Source organism: Diceros bicornis, chromosome 10 (assembly GCF_020826845.1).
Source record: "Diceros bicornis minor isolate mBicDic1 chromosome 10, mDicBic1.mat.cur, whole genome shotgun sequence".
NCBI classification, from domain to species: Eukaryota; Metazoa; Chordata; class Mammalia; order Perissodactyla; family Rhinocerotidae; genus Diceros; species Diceros bicornis.
The window spans coordinates 66,052,815-66,078,456 of record NC_080749.1 but is presented as its reverse complement, the minus strand read 5'-3'; the positions used below and the strand labels follow the sequence as shown (position 1 = coordinate 66,078,456).

The 25,642-nt window shown below is 37.0% G+C and overlaps 1 protein-coding gene across 1 annotated transcript in view; it reads right to left on the bottom strand.

The window, feature by feature from the left end:
- Positions 1-25,642, bottom strand: part of FAM171B (family with sequence similarity 171 member B) — a 64,403-nt gene that overhangs the window by 20,953 nt on the left and 17,808 nt on the right. Inside the window, exon 2 of the mRNA XM_058549386.1 lies at positions 4,570-4,803. Coding sequence (XP_058405369.1) covers positions 4,570-4,803 — 234 coding nt within the window. The remainder of the gene's footprint in view (positions 1-4,569; positions 4,804-25,642) is intronic.

Genomic DNA, 25,642 nt, shown 5'->3' with positions numbered 1-25,642 from the left:
AGTGAAGTGCAGGTGACCTGAAAGATAACAATTTTTTCAAGATCAGGAGCAAGAAGCTGGGACAAGAGACCATCATTTTATAAGAACAGATCAAATAAGCCTACTAATCCTGCAAAAGAAAAATATGTTTTGAGGCGTTACCCAAAGCACGAGTTCTCATTTGATATCTCTCCTCAATGTGATATAAGCATTTAAAATTAATAGAAATAACATAATATCCCTCAATCACTTAAGATAAAGCACATTTGCATGGCAATACTTTTAATATTTTGAGGTGCATCAAAGAGCTGTAAAGGAAATATGGAAAAGACAGGACAAAATACAAAAAGTATACAATGATGTACGGGTGGATATAAAATGAAATACATTTTTTTCCTAAATAGGAAAAGAGAACTACCATAGGAAGGTATGATTTCAATTCAGAATACACTAACATTTAGACTGATTAATGGATTTATTCGATTGGAGAGGAGATGGTAGGGTAGTAGCTTGGACCTTGAGACGATTATAATTAGGGCATTATCCCATATTTGGATACTTTCTCAGTCACAGATAGCTTAAAAGGGGCAGCCATGACAGCTTTTTAAGGTTATTAAATCTGAGGAGACTCTTTTGAACCTCACTAAAACTTACATTTAGATTTCCTTTCTCTTAAAAAAAATGTTTCCGATTATAAAAGGGATGTATATCCACTCTGGAAAAGTTGATAAATACAGAAAAAATAAAAAGAAAATGATGGTCATCACAACACCACCACAGAGACAACCACTATTAATTAGTATTTCAGTATAGGTCTTCCTGGATTTTTCAAAATAGGGAGTATGACATTGTATACAGAATATTTTTTACCCTGCTTTTTTCACTTAAGATAATATCATAAGCATTTCTTTTCCTCAATAGAAACTTTTCATAATATTTTCAAGGTCACATATTTCATTTCTTGAAGTATCAAGATTTACTTAACCACTACACTCATATTGTATATTTACATTGTTTCCATTTTCACTACTATTACAAAATATTTGAATCAACATCCTTGTGCACAAACATCTGTCCACCCTACTTATTTGTATGTTTGTTTTTAGGATAGATTCCTAGCAGTGGAATATTGGGTCAAAAGTTACGAAGATTTTGAAGACTGACACATATTTCAGAATTGCTATCCAGAGAATTTCGCTAATTTGTACCCCCATCAACCGTGTTTGAGAATGGCCTTCTTACCTCACTCTGTCAATACGGAGTATGTTCACTTTTTAAAAACTTTTCTAAGGTGAAAAATCTAAGAAATGTGTATTTCTTTGATGTACACATCTTAGATTATTAGGAAGGTAAAATATTTTCTCACATTTACTAATCATTTGTATTTCCTATGTTTATAATTGCTAGCTCATATACCTTATTTAGGCAGGGCACTGGTGTTTTTTACTGATTCATATAAATTCTTTGCATTATTAAGGCTATCACTCCTTATTGTTTCATATATTTTTCCCACCATTTTTTTAAATATGGTGAAATCTATTATTTATGATATCTTCTATTGCTTTTAAGTTTAAACAGACCATCCTAATAAAAAAATCAGACAGTTTCTTATTCTCTTATATTTGATTTGATTTTCCACATTTGAACTCTTCAAGCGATACATTTTGGAATATGCATCCAAATTAATTTACTCTGAATAGCTAAGCAAAATATCCCAATACTACTTACTGAATACTCAGGTTTATAATGGCATCTTACCATAGATTACATTTTTTATAAATACTAGTATCTGATCTGTACCAGAGTACAAATCATAGTACAATATCACATAGTTTTAATTTTGTAGCTATATATTTTAGTCATCTGGAATGGCAAACTGCCTCTAGTAAATCTTTCAAAACAAGATTCCCAGGTATTTTTACACATTTATTCTTTAAGAATTATTTTGCCAAGATTTTTCTTTAATACAGTAAGTCTATAAATTAATTAGGGAAGAACTGAAATCTTTACAATATTCAGTTTTTCTAAGAAGAAATATGATGTTTTTCCAGTTATCCAGTGTTTTAGTTTATTTGGGTTTTTTAGCTCTATCACCAACGTTTGTTAGTAGTAGTTTTATTTTCCCCACACGCATTTATTTCACTTTTTTTTGTGGGTTTCCCTGTATATTTTGTTCTTGTTGTTCTAAGAGGGATTTCTCTTCATTATTTTTCCTAACTGGTTATTACTTCTGGTGTATAAGAACATGTATTGATTTGTACCAATGCTAATTTGTAGTCTTCCAGGCATATGATCATAACCAGAAATAATGGTTTTCATTCTTCCTAATAGCTATCCCCTTTTTTAATCTGTAATATCTTTTTGCTCTGATAAGAACTTCCACTACAATATAAATTAATATAGACATTTGTGTTTAGTTTCTTATTTTAGTAGGATCACTTCTAATATTTTATAGCTAAGTATGATTTTGAGATACTTAAGGATATCTTTGTGGTCCTAGTTTTTAAAAAGTTTGTTCTTAGGTATGGATGGTAAACTTGTAAAATGCATTTTAGACAATTGTTGATAATATCATATAGTTTTAATTTGTTCTACTAATATGATATACAAAAAATTAATAGAATTTGACACATATTTAACATCCTTATAGACCTGCAAAGAAGAAAAATCCTACTTGTCTTGACAGTGTGCTATATTTCAATGACGGTGAAATTCTTTTTACTATTCTGTTTAGGATTTTTACATACAGAGTTATAGATAAGATTGGTCTATAGAGGGGTGTACATATATATATGAGAGAGAGAGAGTATGCACATATATTAAGGCATTTAATTTTGTATTACCTTTGTTAAGTATTGGAATCAAGGCTGTTCTGGTTTAGTAAAATGATTTGGAGTACTTTTTCTTACAGCCTTCGAATCAAGTTATTTTTACCTAGAACATTTTATCCATGGTTATTGGTCTACCTCATCTAAAATCAATATAGTCATTTATATTATCACAAAATTGTTCATTTTATTGCATTTTTTAAGATTAGTGCCATTAAATTCGATATGATTTTTAAAGCTTTTATGTATTTCTTTTCTTGCCTTCTTTTATTTCCCTCATTTTTGTTTAGATTAGCCAGATGTATGTATAATTTATTTCAAAGAACTAGCATTTTGTCAATTATCTCTTCTTTATATTTTCTAATTTATGCCAATCTACTTTAATCTTTATTCTTTTTTCTTTCTTTTTCTGACTTTCACTGAATGAATAACTATGCTTAATTTCTGACTTTTAAAAAAATTAAAGCATTTAAGACCATAAATTCACCTCAAACACAACCCTATTCAGATTTTCTAGTCATGATTTTATTAAAATCTTGTTCACATGAATCTTATTAAATTATCTAATTCATTTTTCATTTTCTTTCTCATTCTAAATTTAAATAATGGTTCAAGAATTCGCATGCTTCCAATATGAAACCAAATAAAATATCTAAATTCTAAAACAAGAAGTACCACATTAAAAAAAGAGAGAGGGGTTGGCCCAGTGGTGTTGTGGTTAAAGTTCTTGTGCTCCGCTTTGGCTGCCCGGGGTTCACATGTTCAGATCCCGGGCGTGGACCTACATACCGCTTATCAAGCCATGTTGTGGCAGGCATCCCACATATAAAATAGAGGAAGATGGACACAGATGTTAGCCCAGGGCCAATCTTCCTCAGCAAAAAGAGGAGGATTGGCAACTGATGTTAGCTCAAGGCTAATCTTCCCCACCAAGAAAAAAAAAAGAGAGAGAGAGAGACCTATTACCTAATGTATCATCCTTCTAATCAGTCAGACTTATATTACGGTACCTTGTATGGCCCATTCCTCCCAATATTCAATTTGTCATACTAAGTCCTATCAATTCTTTTTTTTTCCAGCTTTATTGAGATATAATTGACATATAATATCATATAAGTTTAAGGTGTAATATGTGATGATTTGATATATGTATATATTGTGAAATGATTACCACAGTAATTACCAACTCTTTCTTCAGCATGCCTCATGTACTCCTCCTCTCCTTTTCATTCCCTCTCTGACACGAGGCTGTTGTTATCGTCCACCAGCACAACCACAGCTTTGTAGCCAGGCTCCCTGAATCCATTTTAGTCCTACTGCTGGCCTATTCATTGTACACTGTTAAGTAAATTCAGTTTCTAACAACTGACACTCATTGTGTTCAAGAATCTATAATAACTGCTTTATTACTCAGCACATAAATCTAAACTGTTTGTCTCATCTTTTGAGAACATCCTTCCATCATCACCTGGCCCCACGGTACCCGGCCCACCCTGTTTCTAACTAATCCTCTGGGCCTGCCAAGCCCCTTCCCGCCACCTGCAGACACACTTTGTACCAGAGCCGAGCTCTTGCTCAGCATTCCTTCAAGCCTCTGTAGAAGGAAAAAGGCCTTCATGTTTTCTTCAAACTGGCACTCCTTTCTAGCCTCCTTATACTGACTTCACATAGATATTCTCATTTACCAGAACAAAAGATTCCGAAAGCAGAGAAAAAAAAATCATAGACATTTATGAAGGCAAAACACTGCTGAAGGGCTTACTTGGCATTCTTCCGGTCTTCCAAGGCAGAGGAGTCAACACGTAGCCATCTTTGTAAGCAATAATGGTTAAGCTGAGTCCTGATTTATAGGGCACTCTTATCAACACTGCTCCATTGTTCTTAGTCACTGTGGAATTGGTCTTCGTGTAGTTCACAAACACTTCTACAACTGCTTGGCTCAGGTACTGACGACTGATGACGTCATTCACCTGGACTTTCAGCATAAATACAGACACTGGAAGGGAAAAAGGGCAGAAATTGCAGCATGTTAGATCCTAGAATGCATATGTCACCATACTGTAAAATGTCATTCAAGACATCTGAATAACCATGCAAACTGTTGATAAATTTAGGAAATACTATGTATGGATGGATTGATAGAAAGGGATTAAAAATATTCCAACAAATTCATTATAGTTCCTAAAACTGAATAAATTTGAATTTATTATTAATAAGGCACAGTATTATTACTCCATTTTTTTTTTGCCAATTAAAAGGAGAAGAAAGAGTAGTGAAGAATGCAAAGACAGAGGTTTCCTCTTGAGGAAAATTTTTACTTGGTCTCACTAATTTCTAATACTATCAAGTTATATAGATTTAACACTAATTCAAAATATAGTCAAAGTTCCTAGAATAAAATGCTGTCTCCCCACACCCATTAGGACACAGCTAGCTCCTTTATGTTGTCCTGTTGTCTGGAAGCAGGGGACGTGTTTCGTTCCAAATTACAAAATATCAAAACACAATCTTTCTCTAAAATATCAAAAAGTATTATCCATTAAATAGATAAGAAAACATCTTAAGATAATAAATTGAGGAAAATAAGAATTAAAGCTTGTTTCTTATTAAGCCTTCACCTTATAGATCCTGATAACGTGTTCATGGATTTACCAGTGATAATGTCTAGCTTTAATAAAGAACTTGTACCACATGGAAATGCCCTTGCAAAGCCTGTATCACAACACCTTTGCCACAGATGCTTCTCTTCTACTGTAAGGGGGCTTTGGAGTCAGTCATGGTCCATCCTTGCCACCCTAGACATGTGGCTCTGGGTAAGTTCCTCACCTCTCAAAGTCCATTTGTTCCTCTGTAAAATCGGGAGAACAGTAACTACTTTGAGTTGATAAAATGAAATAATGCAAATAACATGCTCAGCACAGTGCTTGGTTGTCACTTAATATCATTATTAATAATAAAGATGATTACTCCACAATTGGAGACCACTACACAAACATTAGAGTACACTGATAAGAAATATCTCATGAGGATTGAGTATGCTGCCATGTATTTGCATAAACAAAGCCATTTTACTCAAAATGATTTTTAGCAATAACAGCACATCAGGTAAAAAAATCCTAGTCAACATTGATTGAGCTGCAATATTGCTACAAAATCGTGGTTATGTCTTATCTATTCTAACTTTGTTAAAATAAGCTAGACTTTAAATTGCTTTTAGACAATAACAAAGACATTTTAAATACAAATAGAATCACTGCAATAATTGCCCAGTCTTAGCAAAGGTTGGATCCAGCAAGTTAGAAAAGAGTTCTGATCTTTTCAAGAATCTAAAAATGAGATTAAATGTTACCCAAACACGATTCTTTATATATTCAGACACAAACATATTTTTAGTATATTTCCTCTTATATAATAATTATAACTATAATAAGAATTACAAGGTGTTGAGAGTTAATGAGCCAGGCATTGTGTTAATTTTTAAGTGCATCATTCCACTGACTCTTCAAAGAACCCTCATTAGAGAGATACTATTATTTTCTTCACTTTATATATATTGGTAACTGCAGATTAGAGAGGTCTGTAAATCAGCCTTGGCCAATCCACAGCAGACGGAGGAACAGGACACAAACTTGGACAGTCTCCCCTCAAAGCTTGTGCTCTTCAACTATTGCACTACAGCTGCCTGATTATACTCTTAAAAGCAACTCTAGCTGCAGTTTAGAGTGTGGAGATGGGAAGAATTAATTGGGAAAAGGAAAGAAAAGGCAGGATTATATCCTAGAGAATCATACCTTACAGTGAGGTTCCATTAGCCTGTCTGATAAACTGTTCATTTCTAGGACAACAACCTTGTGTATATTCAAATGTAAATATGGAGAATAGATTACAAGGCAAAAGACAGAGAACTCAAGTTTATCCTCACCTCTGTTTTCTCAGCATTTGTAATAACAGACAGCCTTGTGGGAGGTTAAATTATTTGTGAGTAGTCGTTACTATCTTTACTTTTCATGGATAAATTCAGGAATGTCAAGTACGAAAGGTTAACTAGGCCTCGGGTCTCAACTTCAACTGTTCCTCAAATGATTAAAGTATTTTCCCAATAGATTCAGCCCATCACTATGATTTCACTCTAAAATAAATAAAATCACGTTTGTAACAATTTAAAATCAAAATATGAACAAGGGCTGGGAGTAAATATATGTTCCTGGCGCCCAGCCTTGTATGTATATTATCACAAAAATCTCAATATACCTTTGAAAAATATGTAACATTAAGTCCATTTTACCAATGAGGAAAAGAAGATTCAGACAGGTACTGCAAACTTCCCCAAGTCTCACAGATATGAAGAAGGCATGTCAGCCTTCAAGTGTCCCCATGAATGACTCCAAAGCCATCTTCATACCACGTAGCACTGAGTCTTGGGGTTACACTACTAAAATTAATTCAAGGAATATATGATTGCAATTATCATTGAGAACTTAAATTCTCATATAACAACAATTAAAAAGAAAAAAGTGCCCCCCCAACACACACACACACACACACACACACACCAGGGCCAGTGTTAGAAACTTTACATGTTTCCAATTTCATCCTAATACAAACCTGCAAGACTTTTCCCCAGTTGTAAGGCAAGCCAACTGAGGCTAAAATTGCACAGTTAAGGAAGGTATAGGCAGGATTACAGGTCCATCTGACTCCAAGTCCCATGTGTTTTACTCCACACTCTCTCATTGAAAAGCCTTGGGAATTTGGTTTCCATCATATTTGCTAGCTTACTTATTTCCTTCCAACTAGTGCAGAGAAGGAAGCGCTCATTCGCTAACCCTCTGAGCCTCTCATCCCCATCCCTCAGCCTGGTTTGTCTGGCCACAACACAAGCAGCAGCAAAAACAGCATTAAAAACAAAACAAAACTCGGCTAAAAGCCTGGCCAAAGTAATTAAAGAGGCATGAACAACTCTTTTTTCTCCAAATAAAAGGAAAAGTTATAAAGAATTACCTGCCCATGACCTAAATAGGATGCTTCTGACCTCCGTGATGTCAACAGTTTGATCGGGCAAACAGTGCTGGTAGCATATACCCATGTTCAGAAGTAATACATACCCATAAAAATCCCCCTTACTAGTTCTCTCCTCCAACAAAAATACTTTGGCATTTAGACTGGGCAGATTCTGTGATTAAATATATGATTTTCAACCAGGGGTGCTTTGTCTCCATCATCTACCTACTCGTCTCCATTGTATTTTTCAGCTCTCCATGCACATATTACTTTCTCTGTCACTTAATTATAATCATTATGTCTTGCCCACATAATCTTCTTTTCAATATGTCACCACTGGTTTAAAAATGGTTCAATATCAAATGTTTTCAACCGTGCCCTTAGAAAACATATAATCCTAATGTTGAGAGAAACAAGTAAAAATAAAATACACATCAAAGAACAAGGTCCTGAGGTTGCTGGGAAATATTTAACTAATAGCACATGATTAGAAGCTGTAAGTAGTGAGAACCAATAAAATTCAAATGACTAATAAATAGGTATAAAGGAATGTTCTTGAAAAAGCTCATTAGAAGCAATACTGTATTATGATTTTGCTATAGGATACAGATAGGTAATTTAAAAGTCCAGACAGGGTTAAAAAAAATACGGCTAACTATTTATTTGGGTGACATCTAGAGCTTGAAGTGGGTGGGCTGATGAATTACTATCCCACTTCTTGAGAATTTGACACCATCCTATTATGTTGTTACCATTGTGTAAGTTACAACTGCGCCCATGGAGAAACCAAGTTATTTTCAGATTTCTCCAGTATAAAAACTAGAGTACTTCTTTTCCATTATGTTTCAAGCATCTACAATAATCTCATTTAATATACTACTTTTTTCCTCTCTAGGATTATAACGCTAAAAATATACTAGAAATACTAAAAATATATAATGCTAAAAATATAAAGCTTTTTTTTTTTTTGTGAGGAAGATCAGCCCTGAGCTAACATCCGTGCTAATCCTCCTCTTTTTGCTGAGGAAGACTGGCCCTGAGCTAACATCTATTGCCAATCCTCCTCCTTTTTTTTTCCCCAAAGCTCCACTAGATAGTTGTATGTCATAGTTGCACATCCTTCTAGTTGCTGTATGTGGGACGCGGCCTCAGCATGGCCGGACAAGCAGTGCGTCATGCGCACCCGGGATCCGAACCCGGGTCGCCAGTAGCCGAGCGCACGCACTTAACCGCTAAGCCACGGGGCAGGCCCTATAAAGCTTTTATAAACAGATCACAGATCAAATTTTAAAAATAAAATATTTTAACAATGAAATCAATTTTAAAAACTGTATTGAGGTTTATGCATTCAAATGAGAACTAGAAAAAAATGAAGAGCAAAAAAATACAGTGGAATGAAATAGCTGGTTGGGAATGGTTAGAAATGTTCACCTCCATTAATTCATTCAACAAATGTTTATTGACTGCTTACTTTTGGCCAGATCTGCACTAGCTAAATGTTGGGGATACAAACACTAATAAGACACAGTCTTGCCTTGAGGAAGTTTATTCTGAGGGAACATGTGAAAAAATAGTACTGGAGAATTATCTGATACTACCGTAAAGGAGGTTTTAAAAAAGCAATATTGAAACACAGACAAGAGAACTTTCTATAGTACCTAATATAGTCTTCTATGAAATTATGTAGAAATTAATTTAGAATCAATATGTGTAACAATTCCTATAATAAGTATCAATCTCAAAGAGAGATACCCACACTCCCACTGCACCATTATTTGCAATAGCCAAGAGAAGGAAATGACCTAAACATCCATCAGCAGATGAATGGATAAAGAAATCTGGTATATACATACAATGGAATATTATTCAGCCTTAAAAATAAAGAAGGAAATTCTGCCATTTGCAACAACATGGATGGATCTGGAGGACATTATGCTAAGTGAAATAAGCCAGACACAAAAAGAAAATAATGTATGATCTCACTTATATGTGGAATCTAAAATAGTCAAACTTATACAAGCAGAGAATAGAATGGATTACAAGTGGCAGAGAGGAAGGAGATATGGGGAGGTGATGGTCAAAGGGTACTAAGTTTCAGTTATGCAAGATAAATAAGTTCAGGAGATCTACTATACAGCACAGTGCCTACTGCTAACAATACTGTATTATATACTTAACATTTGCTAACAGGGTAGACCTTATGTTAAGTGTTCTTACCACAAAGTAATAATAAAGGGCATAGGAGGAAACTTTGGGAGGTGATGCATATGTCCATGGCCTTGATGATGGTGATGGTTTCACAGGTGTATACTTATCCTCAAACTCATTAAGTTATATACATTACATACGTACAGGTTTTTACATGTCAATCATACTTCAATAAAGTGGTTTTAAAAAAATATTGAAAAATGTGGATCTAATATCTACATTGGAATCAGTTCACACTATCATTTTTTGAACAGAGAGAATGTCAACATGTTGAGTTCAGATCTCCAAAGGGGATACTGCTTCATTCTCTTCTGTTTTTCATGATCTGACTCTTTGGTCCATTCCAGCGGAGACTTACAGTGAGAACTCAAAAGATGCCAAACTTCTGGCTATGACTCAAATCAGGCTGTACTAGGGGCATTCAGAGGACTAGTTCATTCTCCACTCACCATTTTCATACAAAATATTCAGTCACAGAAATCTTAGTTTAGAGCTAGCTATACAAATATCTTAGGATATTAAGATAATATCTGGTTACCAGAGAATATGTGGTTCTGAATTTAAATGTCAAGGTATTTAAAACCTTTAGCAGAGACATAACAATCATGTTTTCACTAAAGAGAATATCAATTTATTCCCAACTCTTTAGCCTAGCATTCAACATCTGACATAGGGACACCACCTCCCTTTCCAGCCTTATTTTCCACTAGTCATACTCTTTTATTTCCCACTAATCACACAGGCCAACTCCGACTGCTGCCTGTTTTTGTAAATAAAGTTTTATTGGAACACTGCCACTTATTCATTTATGTATTGCCTACGGCTGTTTTTGCTACAACGGCAGAGTTGATAGTTCCATCAGAGGCCATATGGCCCGCAGAGCCAAATATTTACTATCTGGCACTTTACAGAAAAAGCTTGCAGACCTCTGCTCTACACAGTCACATAAATAGGTCACCAGGTTTTGAGGACCAACCCACGTCCCTGCTACATTATTCATTTCTTTCTTCTATCCGAAAAGCCCTTTTTTCATCTCTACTCATCAAAATCCTAATCCATCCTTCAATGTTTATCTCAAACTCCCCCTCTTCAAATAAATTTGCCTCGATCCCAATTAGATGGGATCTTCTCTTCTGTACTGACTAGTCTAATGGCACATGGTATATTCTGGTGTATCTTTTACTTTCTGTGTATTTGTCTTCTCCATGAAAATAAGCTTCTTGACAGCCAATATTGTTTCAAACTCAGCCGTGTGTTTGCCAGAGTTTAGTAAGGGGTTTAGCATGTGAATTCTTGATGAATGGAACAAGGGTGAGGAGGAAGAAAGGGAAGACAAGAAGAAGAGTAAGAGAAAGAGAAGAAATGAAGGGAGAGAGGAAGTAGAGAAGATCAGAAGTGGCCAAGCACCCAGGGAAAGAATGAAAACTGCAGGATTTCCACAGAGGCCACCTGAAGTTACGGTTAGCTTTCTAGCCCCAATTTGGTGAAATTTTGAGTTTAATCCCACAGTTGCCAGTGAGAAATATTTTATATTATTACAACAATCACAATAACAAATAAATAGTAAGATTCCTTTTCCTTTTGGAAATTAACATGACTTTTCCATAAGAATATTTAACTTGGGGGGGGCCAGCCCTGTGGTATAGCCATTAATTCCAGCACGCTCTGCTTCGGCGGCCAGGATTCGCGGGTTCGGATCCTGGGCGCAGACCTACACCACTCGTCAAGCCATGCTGTGGTGGACCCACACAGAAAATAGAGGAAGATTGGCACAGATGTTAGCTCAGGGCTAATCTTCCTCAAGCAAAAAAAGAGGAAGATTGGCAACAGATGTTAGCTCAGAGTGAATCTTCCTCACCAAATAAAGAAAAAAAAAAGAATATTTAACTTGGAAAATTTGACTAGAGAATATACAAGTAGCAAAACTTGCTAAATAAATATAATGCAACTGTATTACAGCAAAGATTAAACTTAAAATTTTTATTTTTATTATTTCAAAACAATACCAACACAGTGGTTTTACAATTCTTTCTCCCAGGGTACCAGCACAACTTCCCTATTTAATTGGAAGAAGGGCTGAAAGTTTAGAAAAGAGCAAGAACAAGAAGGAGCTTATAAAGAGAAAGGGCCACGTTATTCTGCATTCCGTAAAGCAGAGTGGAAAGGGCTTCGATGGTTTAATCTTTACAGCATTTCAAACATAGAAACACAGCCTCCTCCTTTTAATAAACAAAAGGGTGCTGAATTTTTTAAAAAGCTCAGTAAAATAGAAAAGCCTCCTTTTCATTGCTTAAGCATCAGATTGGATCCAGAATTCCTATTGGCTTTAGAGTTTAAAAGAAAAAAATAATCTGTGCGTGTTTGAAGCAAAAGCAAATTTATTTGCAGTAAGTTAATATTCATTACAGAGAAAATGTCAAATCCAAGAAGAAATTAAAGAGATAGAATAAGGACATGATCTCCAAAGGGGAAAAATGTTATGGAGCAAATAAAATACACATTTTCTCCATTAGGACTGGACGCTTAAATGAGAGTGATTCACCAAAACTAATGAAATGGATGACATAAAAGAGTCCTTATAACTTAAGAACCAGGACATTGCAGACAACTCAGTAGGGAACAAACAAGAAGGCTGAGCCATTCGGATTTGGACTCAGTTCCTCTTGCCTACCCAAAGGTCCTTATCCTCACAGAAATAAATCAACCTGACTGAAGCTCCTAAAACATACTGTCCAAGCTTACTCCACAGGCATTTATCCTTCTCTTCCCTTCTCTTCCCAATTTTTCATCCTGCCTTAGAATCACTCACAATTATCCATTCATTCACTCACTCCCAAAGTCATTTAACATACATTTCTTAACAACTCTGTATACAAAGGCACTAAGTGCGGAGCGACAGAAGAACCTACGGCCCCGGTGTTACCAGACATATGCCCAGGTTATTTACCCGCCACACAAGAGGGGCCAAATAAAACTGGAAAGCCAGGCTTATGGCAAGGAAAGAGTTTTTATTTCGGGTGATGTCAGCCAGGAGACGAGAGCTTTCAAATTTGTCCCGTCTCCCCGAAGGATGGGAGGCAAGGGGCTTTAAAGGTTGTGAGGGATGTGGCTGCTTGTAGGGAGGGGGAGCCTGTGGCCTTGCTGGTCAGCACTTTCCCCTTAGCCTGCATTTGGCCTTGTGAGGCTGCCTGCATGGAGGAGGATGGCGAGATAAGGGAATCGCAGGAGGGTGTCCTTCAACCATCTGTCTCCCTGGTGGATGGCGGAGTCTGGCACCAGCAAGCCAAGGAGTCGAGGTCTGAGAAGCTTTAGCTTCTTGCTATCAGTTTCCCTGTAGCAAACCTCAAGAACTGGTAATTAGCCAAAACTTCAGTGTGAGCCCAGCTTGAGGCCACCTGGGCTTTTAACAATTTGTAACTTCTATCTGCCTTGTGGAGTTCAGGGATACAAAGGTTTAAAACATGATGTGTACATATGAATGTAACTTAGAAGCAGGGAAAGAGGATGAGCGCTTTTGGTTTTAACCCCATATATTCTGGGTTTAATGTAGGGGAACTGATATCAGGGCCGGTATCACCAGGAGGAAAAGTTCAGGATCACTTTTTTAACAGATGAAAAGAAGACTGAGAGAAAGAAGTGAGTTTCTTATTTTCTGAGAGAACTCAGCAAAACTTTTAAAAGACTGAAGAAAGAACAACCAGGTTAAGAAGAACATGTGAAGACTCTGACAAAAATAGAAATAGGTGAGCTGAGAAAACGTGAGAAGCAGATATTCCTCCTTGGAGGAAAGATGGGAATTGAGCAATTCGTCCAGGAAGCATGTGCTGACGGACACCATGCCCTACCCTCAAGAATGTCCTTATCTGATGATGTGCCCCACTGCGTCTGAGCTCATTCCCCGCTCTACCCTCACTCCTGATCCCCATTGATCAGTCCCTTGCACTTCCTTAAGCATGCCAGGCATGTTCCCACCTCCCGGTCTTTGTACAGGCTATTCCTTCTGCCTAGAATTCTCTTCCCCCAGATATCCAAATGGCCTACTCCCTCATCTCCTTAAAATCTGTCAAAATTACACTTCTCATGACTCCTACCCTTGCAGTCCCCTTACCCTATGTTTCAGGGGTCCCAAGACCACTTTCAAGGTCGGTGATCCACCGGAAGGACTCACACCACTCAATGGCAGGTCATACTCACATCTAAGATTTATTACAGCAAAAAATCAAGAGTAAAAACAACAGGAAAAAATAAATGCATGAGCCAAGCCCAGAGAGGTCAGGCATGGGCCTCCAAGTCCTTCTCCTGCTGGAACTGCCCAGGACACAAGTTCTCTCTATCTGTGAGCTGCAGGGACACACTCAAAGGATCTGTATGCAGGGAAGGCCAATGGAATCTCAAGGCTGTCATGGGGGCGCTGGCCATGTAGACTCGTTCCTCTTATGTAACCAGCATGGTAGCCAAAACACAGGACTCCAGCATAGATACCAAGTGTATATCATGAACTTGCTAAACAATCTTGACAAGCTGGAACAGCATGCCCCATTGCTCTGGGCATATAAAACATCGTCATTCATCAGTAGCATGAAGGACATTCCAAGGGCCACATTCCCAGGGGCTGGCCAATGGGAAATCATGGTTCCAGGCATACCTGGAGACATGCAAGGATTGAGCAACCAAGCCTGCTGTGTTACCACTCTCCTCACACTCGTCTACTTTTTCCATACTACCTTCTTTACACACTTTGTAACTTACTCATTATGTTCATTTTCTCTTTCCTCTACTAGAACATTAGCTCTATGAGGTCATGGATGTTTTCATTTTATTTACTGCTATATCCTGAAATATCAATCTTTATTTTTGAATGAATAATTGACAGTGAATTCCTTACTCAGATCTCACTAAGTGAGACCACTGGCTCAGAACCACTTAATAATTGCAAGGGAGGATGCAAATATATGAAATCAGGTAGATAAGCCTTGAAGGGTGGGGGGGACAAGGAGATGTGTAAGCAACCATTTCTGTACAGAGAACATTTGTAAGTTATGTACTTTAAGCAAAGCACAAACTCTTTGATTCTTTACCACTCCTTCCTTCAGTAACTATTTTAACAGATACGTTCATTCTTGTGATGGTGAGAAAGAACTTCAAAATACAAGATTAGGGCAACCATGGTTGCTTTTCCTTAGAAAAGCAATTATATGAAGAGTAACTTCCACCAATTTTAAATAATTAATTGGGAAAATACTCTGTACTATATCACCAAGGAACCAAAACTGAAGTTGGCAATAAAAATGGAAACCAGCAACATAGGTGAAAACAAAAAGACTGCTATAAGGGAAAAAGCCCCATTTGGGAAAATAATTAAAGAAATGTTTTAATAGAAAGTTCTCATAAAATCTATTTCACACAGACTTAGGTTTCTCAATAAACTGCTATTTAAAAGGAGTAATCCATTAGGAATCTTTGAGTAGTACATGATTTTCCCTTAGGTGTTTCAAACATAGTGAGGATGGTATACGGGAGAGACGAAGAGACCTTTGGAGAACCATCACTGAACGTTCCCTCTCATGAATGTCACAATGGAAATCAGGTTAGATGTGTACAATACCCCCTTGGGGATGAGTTAAGTATGAATTACTTGAATTGTACACAGAGTACTCTAGCCTCCTTTGCAACTTCATGCCTTAATATCCTTAAGTACTCCCAATTTGGTAGAATTGATGGACAAAGTCTAGAGAGGGCTATGTCATCCAGGCCAAACAGAGAATCAAGCTACTGCTATTTATATAATTAATATCCTGAAAAGGATTTAGTGTAACAAACTGAAAATGTCCCCCTAAAATTATCTCCCCAAAATATTTCCCACCAAGTTTCTACAAAGGATGTAATATCCCCAAACAGCAAATAATGTAAAGTGTGTTACTATTTTGAGCTGCACAACCCTAAGCCAGGGGACCAAGGTAAGGGAGAGCTCATGCTGGAGTCCCTGTTAACACATTTCTCCAGAATGGCTTGAAGGTAGGGTCAACTCTTTATCAACCGAGATGGCCAGCAGTCTTCTCCTCCCGCCAAGAGACCTGTCCAGCCCTGCCCAAAGACCCTTATGTCTAAGCCTAGTCCTCTCTATCTTGCAGCTGAGAAGTTTTCTTTACTATTGTTCGTATGATGCATTCAAATTTCAAAAACATCTCAAAGAATATGGTACTGCAAAGTACTTACTAGTACAGTGCCTTGAATCTAGTGCTTTTTTTTAAAGTATCTATTTTTAGTGGTTCCACATCTTAATGCTGCCAAGAAATAGTGTGACTAGTCTTCTCTGCTAGAATACATGCACAGATTAGCAATTGAGTATCTAAAGCCAACTACATAACCAACAAAAACCTAGTAAACAAATCATCTGTTGTACCTAAAACAGAAAAATATCAAAAGCCTGAGATCTGGGGCCACAGTTCCCAAACTGTGCTCAAAGCCACCAAAAGTGACACAAACTCACAGGGGTGCCAGAAGATACTTTAAATTTTCATGCAAGCACAATGATACTAACATCTATTGGACACCACACAAACTCAAGAGTCCCTAACTCAATGTACTACACTCAAATCAACGACATTGCGTCTTTGTGAAGTTGGGTGTTCAGTGATTGCTCTGACAAAAAGCAAACACTGCATGACAATGAATGCCGAAGAGGAAATGAGGATGGTGGTGTTCACTCAGTTCAGGGTCTGAGAAGTTGCGCAGTGTCTAACAGACAAATACATCCCATTAAGTAACTAGCAAATATATATATTATTCTTTTCAAATGATTAGTAGTTGTTAGAAGTTTGGCCACAAAAAACATTACTGAGACATTAAACACAGTGTAGAACCCAGAAAGTTTGGGAGCCTCTGTGTTTGGGGAGTCATTTTATGCTACACACGTTTATTAAGCACCTACTATATGCAAGATCTGTACTAGTCACTGTGAGCGATACAAAGATATTAGTTGCCTTTAAATATGTACATGAAAGAGTCAATGGGAAGAGTGATAGCACCAAGAAAAGTGCATATGAAGTGCGTGAGAGTTCAGCGAACTGCATGTGTAAGTCATTCTGGTTAACAATGTTAAGCAAGAAATGGGTCATATGTGAACTCTTAGCATACACGTTTTGGTTTTTTTTTATAAATTTTTTGTTTATTGCAGTAACATTGGCTTATAACATTGTAAAAATTTCAGGTGTACATCATTGTACTTCAATTTCTGCATGGACTACATCATGTTCACCACCAAAATACTAATTACAACCCATCACCACACATGTACTGAATTATCCCTTTCACCCTCCTCCCTCCCCCCTTCCCCTCTGGTAACCACCAATCCAATCTCTGTCCCTATGTGTTTCTTTATTGTTGTTATTATCTACTACTTAATGAAGGAAATCATACGGTATTTGACCTTCTCCCTCTGACTTATTTCACTTTGCATTATACCCTCAATGTCCATCCATGTTGTCACAAATGGCTGGATTTCATCGTTTCTTATGGCTGAGTAGTATTCCATTGTGTATATATACCACAGCTTCTTTATCCATTCGTCCCTTGATGGGCACTTAGGTTGCTTCCAAGTCTTGGCTATTGTGAATAACGCTGCAATGAACACAGGGGTGCATGTACCCTTGCAAATTGGTGTTTTCAAGTTCTTTGGATAAATACCCAACAGTGGAACAGCTGGATCATATGGTAGTTCTATCCTTGATTTTTCGAGGAATCTCCATACTGTTTTCCATAGCGGCTATACCAGTTTGCACTCCCACCAGCAGTGTATGAGAGTTCCCTTCTCTCCACATCCTCTCCAACACATATTGTTTCCTGTCTTGTTAATTATAGCCATTCTGACGGGCGTGAGGTGATATCTCATTGTAGTTTTGATTTGCATTTCCCTGATAGTTAGTGATTTTGAACATCTTTTCATGTGTCTGTTGGCCATCTGTATATCTTCTTTGGAGAAATGTCTGTTCAGGTCTTTTGTCCATTTTTTAATTGGGTTGGTAGTTTTTTTGTTGTTGAGATGCATGAGTTCTTTATATATTTTGGAGATTAAGCCCTTATCAGATGTATGGTTTGAGCATACACGTTTCTAAAAAGTGCCTGTTCATTTTATTATCTTAATAAGAACATTCCAGGAAATAACTTTTCTTGAAAAATACATAGTGTAAACACGTCTACTTAACTATTTTCTGAATGCATGACTGATTGCTTGAATCAACAAATAAATATTAAATGAAAATCTTACAAAACTTCAAGATTATCAATTTGCATAATATGTTACTACTGTTACGTTTTCCAGTACGCTCAACTCTCTTGGCCTAGGACGGCCATTCTCAACCCTGTGTCGACGTTAAAATCATCTGGGGAACTTTTGCTATATTCCCAGGCCCCACCCCAGACCAATTAAGTAGTAATCACTGCAGATGGGGTCCAGGGAATCACATTTTTAAAAGGTCCCAGATGATTCTAATGCACAGCCAAAGGCTGAGAACCACTGACCTATGAGAAAAAGTAAGTATATCCCGAGGGTGTAGGGATATAACCTAAAGCCATCCTCTTCAGTTCACGTGTTTGGTTTCTATTAATATAAAAGAATTTAAATTACCTATCTTTGATTGAAATGGGCATGCACATGTCTTCCATGGCCTGCCCATGGTCCCTTCTGTTGCACACCCCTAGAGGCACAAGCACCCCAGAGAATCAGAGAGGTAGGATACTGACATGGAAGAGAGCTGACTTTGGTGGCTAGTCTACTGATAGTTATTGTTAGTTTTGCTTTCCTTAATCACTGATATCTGCCATTTCCTCGTCATTTATTTCTGTGTCCTTCTCATCTTCAAAAAAACCTGGTTAACTCAGGGTTTGGCTTCACTCAATATTTTTCATTAATTTTTTTTTTTAATGTTCTATTTAGAAAATTTCAAAAATAGAGGAAAATAAAAAATATTTCCTAATCCAATTTCTCAAAAGTAACTGAGATTCCATCCAGTACTTATAAAAGCATACTGAAAAAAACAGATTTACAAAATTAAGATCATATTGTATATACGTATATAACTGTGTATACGTTTATATAAGCATGAAGTAGGGTAAGAAAGAAACTCACCAAATGTTAATAAGTAACTATGTCAACTGGGTCATGGGGGAAGGGGGGTTCCATTTGACTTGCTATAACGTATACAGTGAGCATGTATTATAGGTAGGAAGTAAAAAAGAAAATAAGCCAATAAAGAATGTTATGTGCCGTGCTTTTCAGTTAAGATTGTATTGTGAACATGTACCCATGGTATTAAATATTTTTCAAAATTACCATATTTCATTTTTGAAGAACATTCTATGGGTTGTTATTCATTTAACTATTCTCCTATTGGTGTATGTTTAATCATTTCTAATTTTTCACATTTGCAAACAATGCTTTAATTAAAAATCCATGTACTTATATCTTCATCTGAATTTTCAATTATTTCCTTGTAAGGAGAAAAAATAGGTCAAAGGTATAAATTGTTTAAAGCTTCTTGATATGTATTACTAAAATACTTTCCAGAATGTGATACCAATCTATACTACACACAAGAGAGTATTCCTATTTTATTTTACTGTAGTCAATATATCACCATGACTGCTCCCATCTCCCCAGGGAGTTAACATGAAAAAGAATATTCAGTAAAGTTTTGAAATCATTCTATGTTCCTTTAACTTTATCTTTCATTCCTAACATTGTTAGTTGTTTTATTGTTTCTTCTTCACACGCTCTTGATAGGTTGAGAGAGCCTCTATGAAGAAAATTAAACACACAAACAATAGCCTGACAGAGTTCAATATATACTATTTTGTTGTTTTGGGATTGCACTGATGAATTCATAGATTTATTCACAGCAAAATAAATGGAAAAGACTTAATAAAATATCATCCATTTTCCCTTTTACAGAAGGCTTTCTTTCCTTGTTCTTTCTACATGCAAAGTATGTTTAAATCAATGAAGAGAAAATGGAGCTTACTTAGAACCTGCCAGACACATGCTTCCGCATGTCTTTTAGCAAGTGTTGAAACCTACTGTCAGCATTTCCTTTAAGCAGATAAGACCCATCCTGCTGGGAAGGATAGATTTAAGCACAAAGATCCCAGCATTTTCTCTAATGCTCCTCTGACATCTTAGTAAAATGTAGCATCTTCCCCGTAATTAGACATCTTTGAAAGGAATACTGACCAGTAAATAGAAATTCAGGTGCTATCATCGAGTGTCTAAAGCACTAGCACAGCGTGAGCACCACAGCATGAAAAGGATGCAGCCTACAATTAGCAGGGAATTTTAAGCAAAACAAATCATTTATTAATTTGTTTTTTCAGTGAAAAATTAACATAAAACCGAAAGATCTTACAAGACAAAGCAGATATGACAATGCATAGCCAGTATGCGTTTTGTGTGAAAGAAAGGTTCATCAGTTGCATCACAACACTTTCAAAAATTCAGAGATCGATTAAATCCACTTGAGTAATCATCTATTGAATATTAATCAGGCATCAGGTAAAGCGTCAGGTCCAGTGAGAGCATATGTCATAACTTCTCTTTACTCGACATCTTCTTTGTATCAGAAACTATACTGTGCTAAGTTTTTATGTATGTTACTATATTTAATATTACCCCGTTTCAAGTCTGAAGTAGTTCAAAATCCAGTGTGAAAAGCATACAAAAATGATATGAACATAGTATTCTGGGTATACAGAAAAGGGAAATATGAATTCTAAACGAAGGAATGGGAGATATTTTCAAGTAGGAATTGAGGCTGAACTAGAAAGAGTAGATGAATTTTAAAATATGGAGTTGAGGCAAGGACACGTCAGGAAAAAGGAACAGCATGAGAAAGGGCACCAAGGATAAATTTAAAAAAAGGAAATACATGCAGTTATTAAGTGAATATAAGAGGTATAAAAAGACCTCTCTGGGGGCCACTGGTAAAATGGACTTGGATAGTGAGAAACCGTAGATATCTATTGAAATAGTTTACGATCAAGTAAAGAAAGTCATCCCAACCAATAACAAGAATTGAATCCACTTAAAAGCCTAGGAAACAAAGATGACGGCAATATTTATACAATTTTTAAAATCAGAAAATTGGAGCTGAGTGTGTCTGTAAGGCAGAGAAAATTCACATTGAACTAATATTAAAAGAAAAAATAAATATCCTTGGCCCTCAAAAAAAAAAAAAAAAAAGTAAAGAAAGTCAAAACTAGAGCAGATGCAGTGCCGAAGAAGGATCAGAAGCAAAAACATTTAGGATCTGGCAACTGACACAACATTGAGATTGAGGGAAATTTTAAATGATGTCAGATTTTTGAGCTTCAACAACTAGGAGAACAGAAATAATATTCTTTTATTTAACCATTATTTATTGAGTACGTGATAATTGTTGATCAAGGTGATAGGTGCTAACAGTCAGCTAAACAGAACAAGATTGCAATAGTCCTACTCTGTGGACTGGAAAGGCTAGCGGGAGACCGCAGACAAATCAATAGGCCATTTCAACTGAAAGCCAAGAGTGCTTCAGTACGTCAAGTGCCACGGAAATGCAGAGCGGGGACACCAAGCCAGACCCCGCCAGGTCCACAATGGTTCCTGAGAGAAGTGAAAGTTAAGCTGACACTAGAAAGCTCCTCTCACCTTAACAACCAGCAGCTCTTCAGACAGGAGAGAATTCTAGGCAGAGTGAACCAAAATGCTGAGGCCTAAGACAGCAGAGGGCAGCAGACAGGAGAGCCCGATGAGAGCATAGAATGGAAGGGAGAAGGAGACTGAGAACAAAGAGTGGCATCTGAACAGAAGTGCCCATTACAGTAGACTCAGCTACTGTCCTTCTGGAGAGAAACCTCAATGAAATGAGCTGTCCAAGTTTGCCCATTCTGGTGATTCTATGCTCTAACTCCACTGAAACGACCTCCCCTCTTTATGTCAGAGCAGTGATTCTTTAATCCTTAATCCCTTTGAGAATCTGATGAACCTATGATCTCTCTTCACCTCCAGCCCTATAAAAAAAAAAGAAAATGCATGTACCCACAAATACACAAAAATTTTGCATGTAATTTCACTAGGCTCAAAGATTCCCATAAACTAGGGTTTCTAAATATTGCTGAGGACACCAGCATGTTCCTGGCTTCACATTTTTTTAAAACAAGAAGGATTGTTTTAACTATCACTGCTAATTTCAAAAATGTGTTTTAACCTTATGGGTAAACACAAGTCATTTTCCCAGAGGCTGTACCGTCTGTTTTAAGAGCCAGGCAGCCAGGGTTCCAATCCCAGCTCTGCCTCTTACTACTTTTGTGACTGTGGCAAATTACACAGCCAATCTGTGCCTGAATTTCATCTACAAAATGAGAACAAAAACAGCACCTAACAGATATACCTCATAAGGTTACTAGGGGATTAAATGAAATAATAAACAGAGAGCTTAGAACAGCTCCTGGCCCTGAGTATTACTAGTGTTTGGTATTCTTATTCCATATTTGTAAAAACTTCTTCAGCTTCTGAACATAAGTCTCCTGATATTTTTGAAGTAATGTGCTAACTTTACCAAGGGCTCCCTCAGAAAAATGAGCACATATTTTACATATATTTTAGTTTGTACAATTTGCCCTTTCTGGAAATTTTTTCTTCACCTTAAAAAGTTTATAAAAGGGGCCGGCCGGGTGGTGCAGCGGTTAAGCGTGCAAGCTCCACTTCGGCGGCCCCGGGTTCGCAGGTTCGGATCCGGGGCACCTACGGATGCACCACTTGTCAAGCCACGCTGTGGTGGCGTCGCATAGAAAGTAGAGGAAGATAGGCACAGATGTTAGCCCAGGGCCAATCTTCCTCAGCAAAAAAGAGGAGGACTGGCATTGGATGTTAGCTCAGGGCTGATCTTCCTCACCCAAAAAAAAAAAAAAAAGTTTATAAGAAAGCTGTTTATTTCTATGACACTAAATAACCTCAATAAAATACTTTTTCATGAAACACTACATGTATGTGTGTGTGTGTGTGTGTGTGTGTGTATATATATATATATATAATAGAACAGGATAATTAATAGTTGCTAAAAAGTCTTAGAGAAAATTGTGATAAATGATCCACATTACTGAGTTACTAGTTAGAAAAACATTTTGACTTGTTTTCATTATTTCTGTTAGGCAAAGATATTAATCATACATTTTAACTTTCATTTAACTGATCTGGAATAAACTGGATAGAAAAGGAAGTCTAGTTCAAATAAGAAATTTTATGTATTCAACAAACATTTATGCAGCAAAAACTGTTAACACTGGGATGGATAATAACATTTTCGCCTAGTGAGTCATAGTGTTCTAAGTGTCTTGTATATGCGTATGGACTTATCTCAAGTCTCACAAACCCATTTTAAGTATCACTCTTCCCAATTTAAAAATGAGGAAACAAGATTCAAAAAGGAAACTGCTCAAGGTCTCACTGCTAGAAAGTAGTGAAGACAGTGTGTTGCTCAATTAAAGACATTATTCTTTCTCAACCAGAAAAACTGAGGCATCCAATGACATGACATCAGCCATTATGGAGAATTCTAGAACATTAGATGGACTTGTACATAATTCTCTTTCCTATTTCAAGCAATGTCAAAAGCTGTATAGAGGCAAGTTTATTACAGAACCACATACAGTGCTTTTTTCCACCCCCAAATCTGAATACAAGTTTCTCTGAAAAAGCTATATAATAAGCCAATTTCTGAAGCAGTCAACTTTGAAAACAAATTATACATGCAAGAATAAAAGAAGTTCCCACACTCCTAAGACAGACTGTTCTGTAACCATGGTAATAGGTAGCCACAAGAATAGGTTTTAAACATGCTTAATCAATGTATGACAGTTCTACAGCCTTGGAACCACAAAATTGGTTTGAAACTCATTTAACCAATCAATCACTGACAACTTGCCTAAGTCAACTCACATCTGCAAGGTAACCAATCAGTGACCAACACTCCCGAGCATCAGCCAATCGGGAATAGACTCCCTCCAATGATGGTGCCTCTGTGTGCCAACCAAACAGCAAAAGTCTCACCTGAGAAGCAGGCTTCTACTGCTAATGTCATCCCACCACCACCTCTGAAAGTCTCCCAAATCCCTGAACTAGATGCTTCCCCCAAAAAACTCTATGTAATGTCAGTTTCCTGCTGGGATGAGAAAAACTGTGCCTGATCAGCATAGCTCTCCCTATCAAGTAAGCAATAAATTCAGCATTTTGGGTTTTGTTTCAGATATCAAATGGTGATCTCATCCTTTGACACAAAGTATGCTGTTTCAGGCCTTAGCAGACACTAAAAACAGTATTTCCCACATTAAAACATAATTTTGCTAACACTCTTCCAAGCCTAGTACTGAACCCTTCACACCAATACTAGGTATGACATGACATCCTTTTCCTTACGGATCACTTTTGTTTTGAATGCTTTGAAAGCATTATTGCTTCATAAATAAGAGAATTTAAGAGAATACATATTTAAATAAATGTGATGTACCAAATACAAACAACTATACATATTGAATCAAAAGTATAGGTGCTTTCCAAATTTTCTAATATTTCTTGAAGCTTACTGCAAACTAAAAAAACACTAGATAGAACCTAATTGTCCATCAGTGTGGCTTATTCATACAATGGAATTTTATGCAGCAATGAAATTGAATTAATGAGATGTGAATGTATCAACAAGGAAAGTCCCCCAAACACGATGGTGAGTGAAAAAATCAAAACGCAAAAAGATATGTATAATATGCATGTACATCCACTACAGTTTTTTATTTTTTAATTTTTTTGTGAGGAAGATCGGCCCTGAGCTAACATCTGCCAATCCTTCTCCTTTTTTGCTGAGGAAGACTGGCCCTGGGCTAACATCTGTGCCCATCTTCCTCCACTTTATATGGGACGCCGCCACAGCATGGCCTGACAAGCAGTGAATCCGTGCCTGCCCAGATTCCAACCAGGGCTGCCACCAGCCAAGCGCACGGCTTAACCCCTACGCCAAGGGGCCGGCCCCCACTACAGTTTTTTAAACAGAGAGACTGACACCAATTTCAGGATAGTGATTAATTCTGGGTAACGAATGAAAAGGGATGAGAGTGAGGCTTGATTCTATCATTAATTTTTATTTCTTAAAAACAGAGGGAGAGGGGCCGGCCAGGTGGCAAGCAGTTAAGTGCGCGCACTCCACTGTGGCCCCGGGGGTTCGCAGGGTCCATCCTGGGCCGGCACTGACGCACCGCTTGTCAAACCATGCTGTGGCAGCGTCCCATATAAAGTAGTGGAAGATGGGCACCGATGTTAGCCCAGGGCCAATCTTCCTCAACAAAAAGAGGAGGATTGGCAACGGATGTTAGCTCAGGGCTCACCTTTCTCACCAAAAAAAGAAAATAAATAAATAAATAAAAAAGAGGGAGAGAGAAATCTGAAGCAAATAGAACAAAAAGCTAATATTTGATTAAATTCAGTGATGAGCACATGGACGTCAATTACCTATAGACCATATTTCTATATGTTTGGAATCTTTCATAATTAAGATGAAAATTTTTTAAATAAAAACAGAATAGAAATGGAAAAATTTATTCCTACA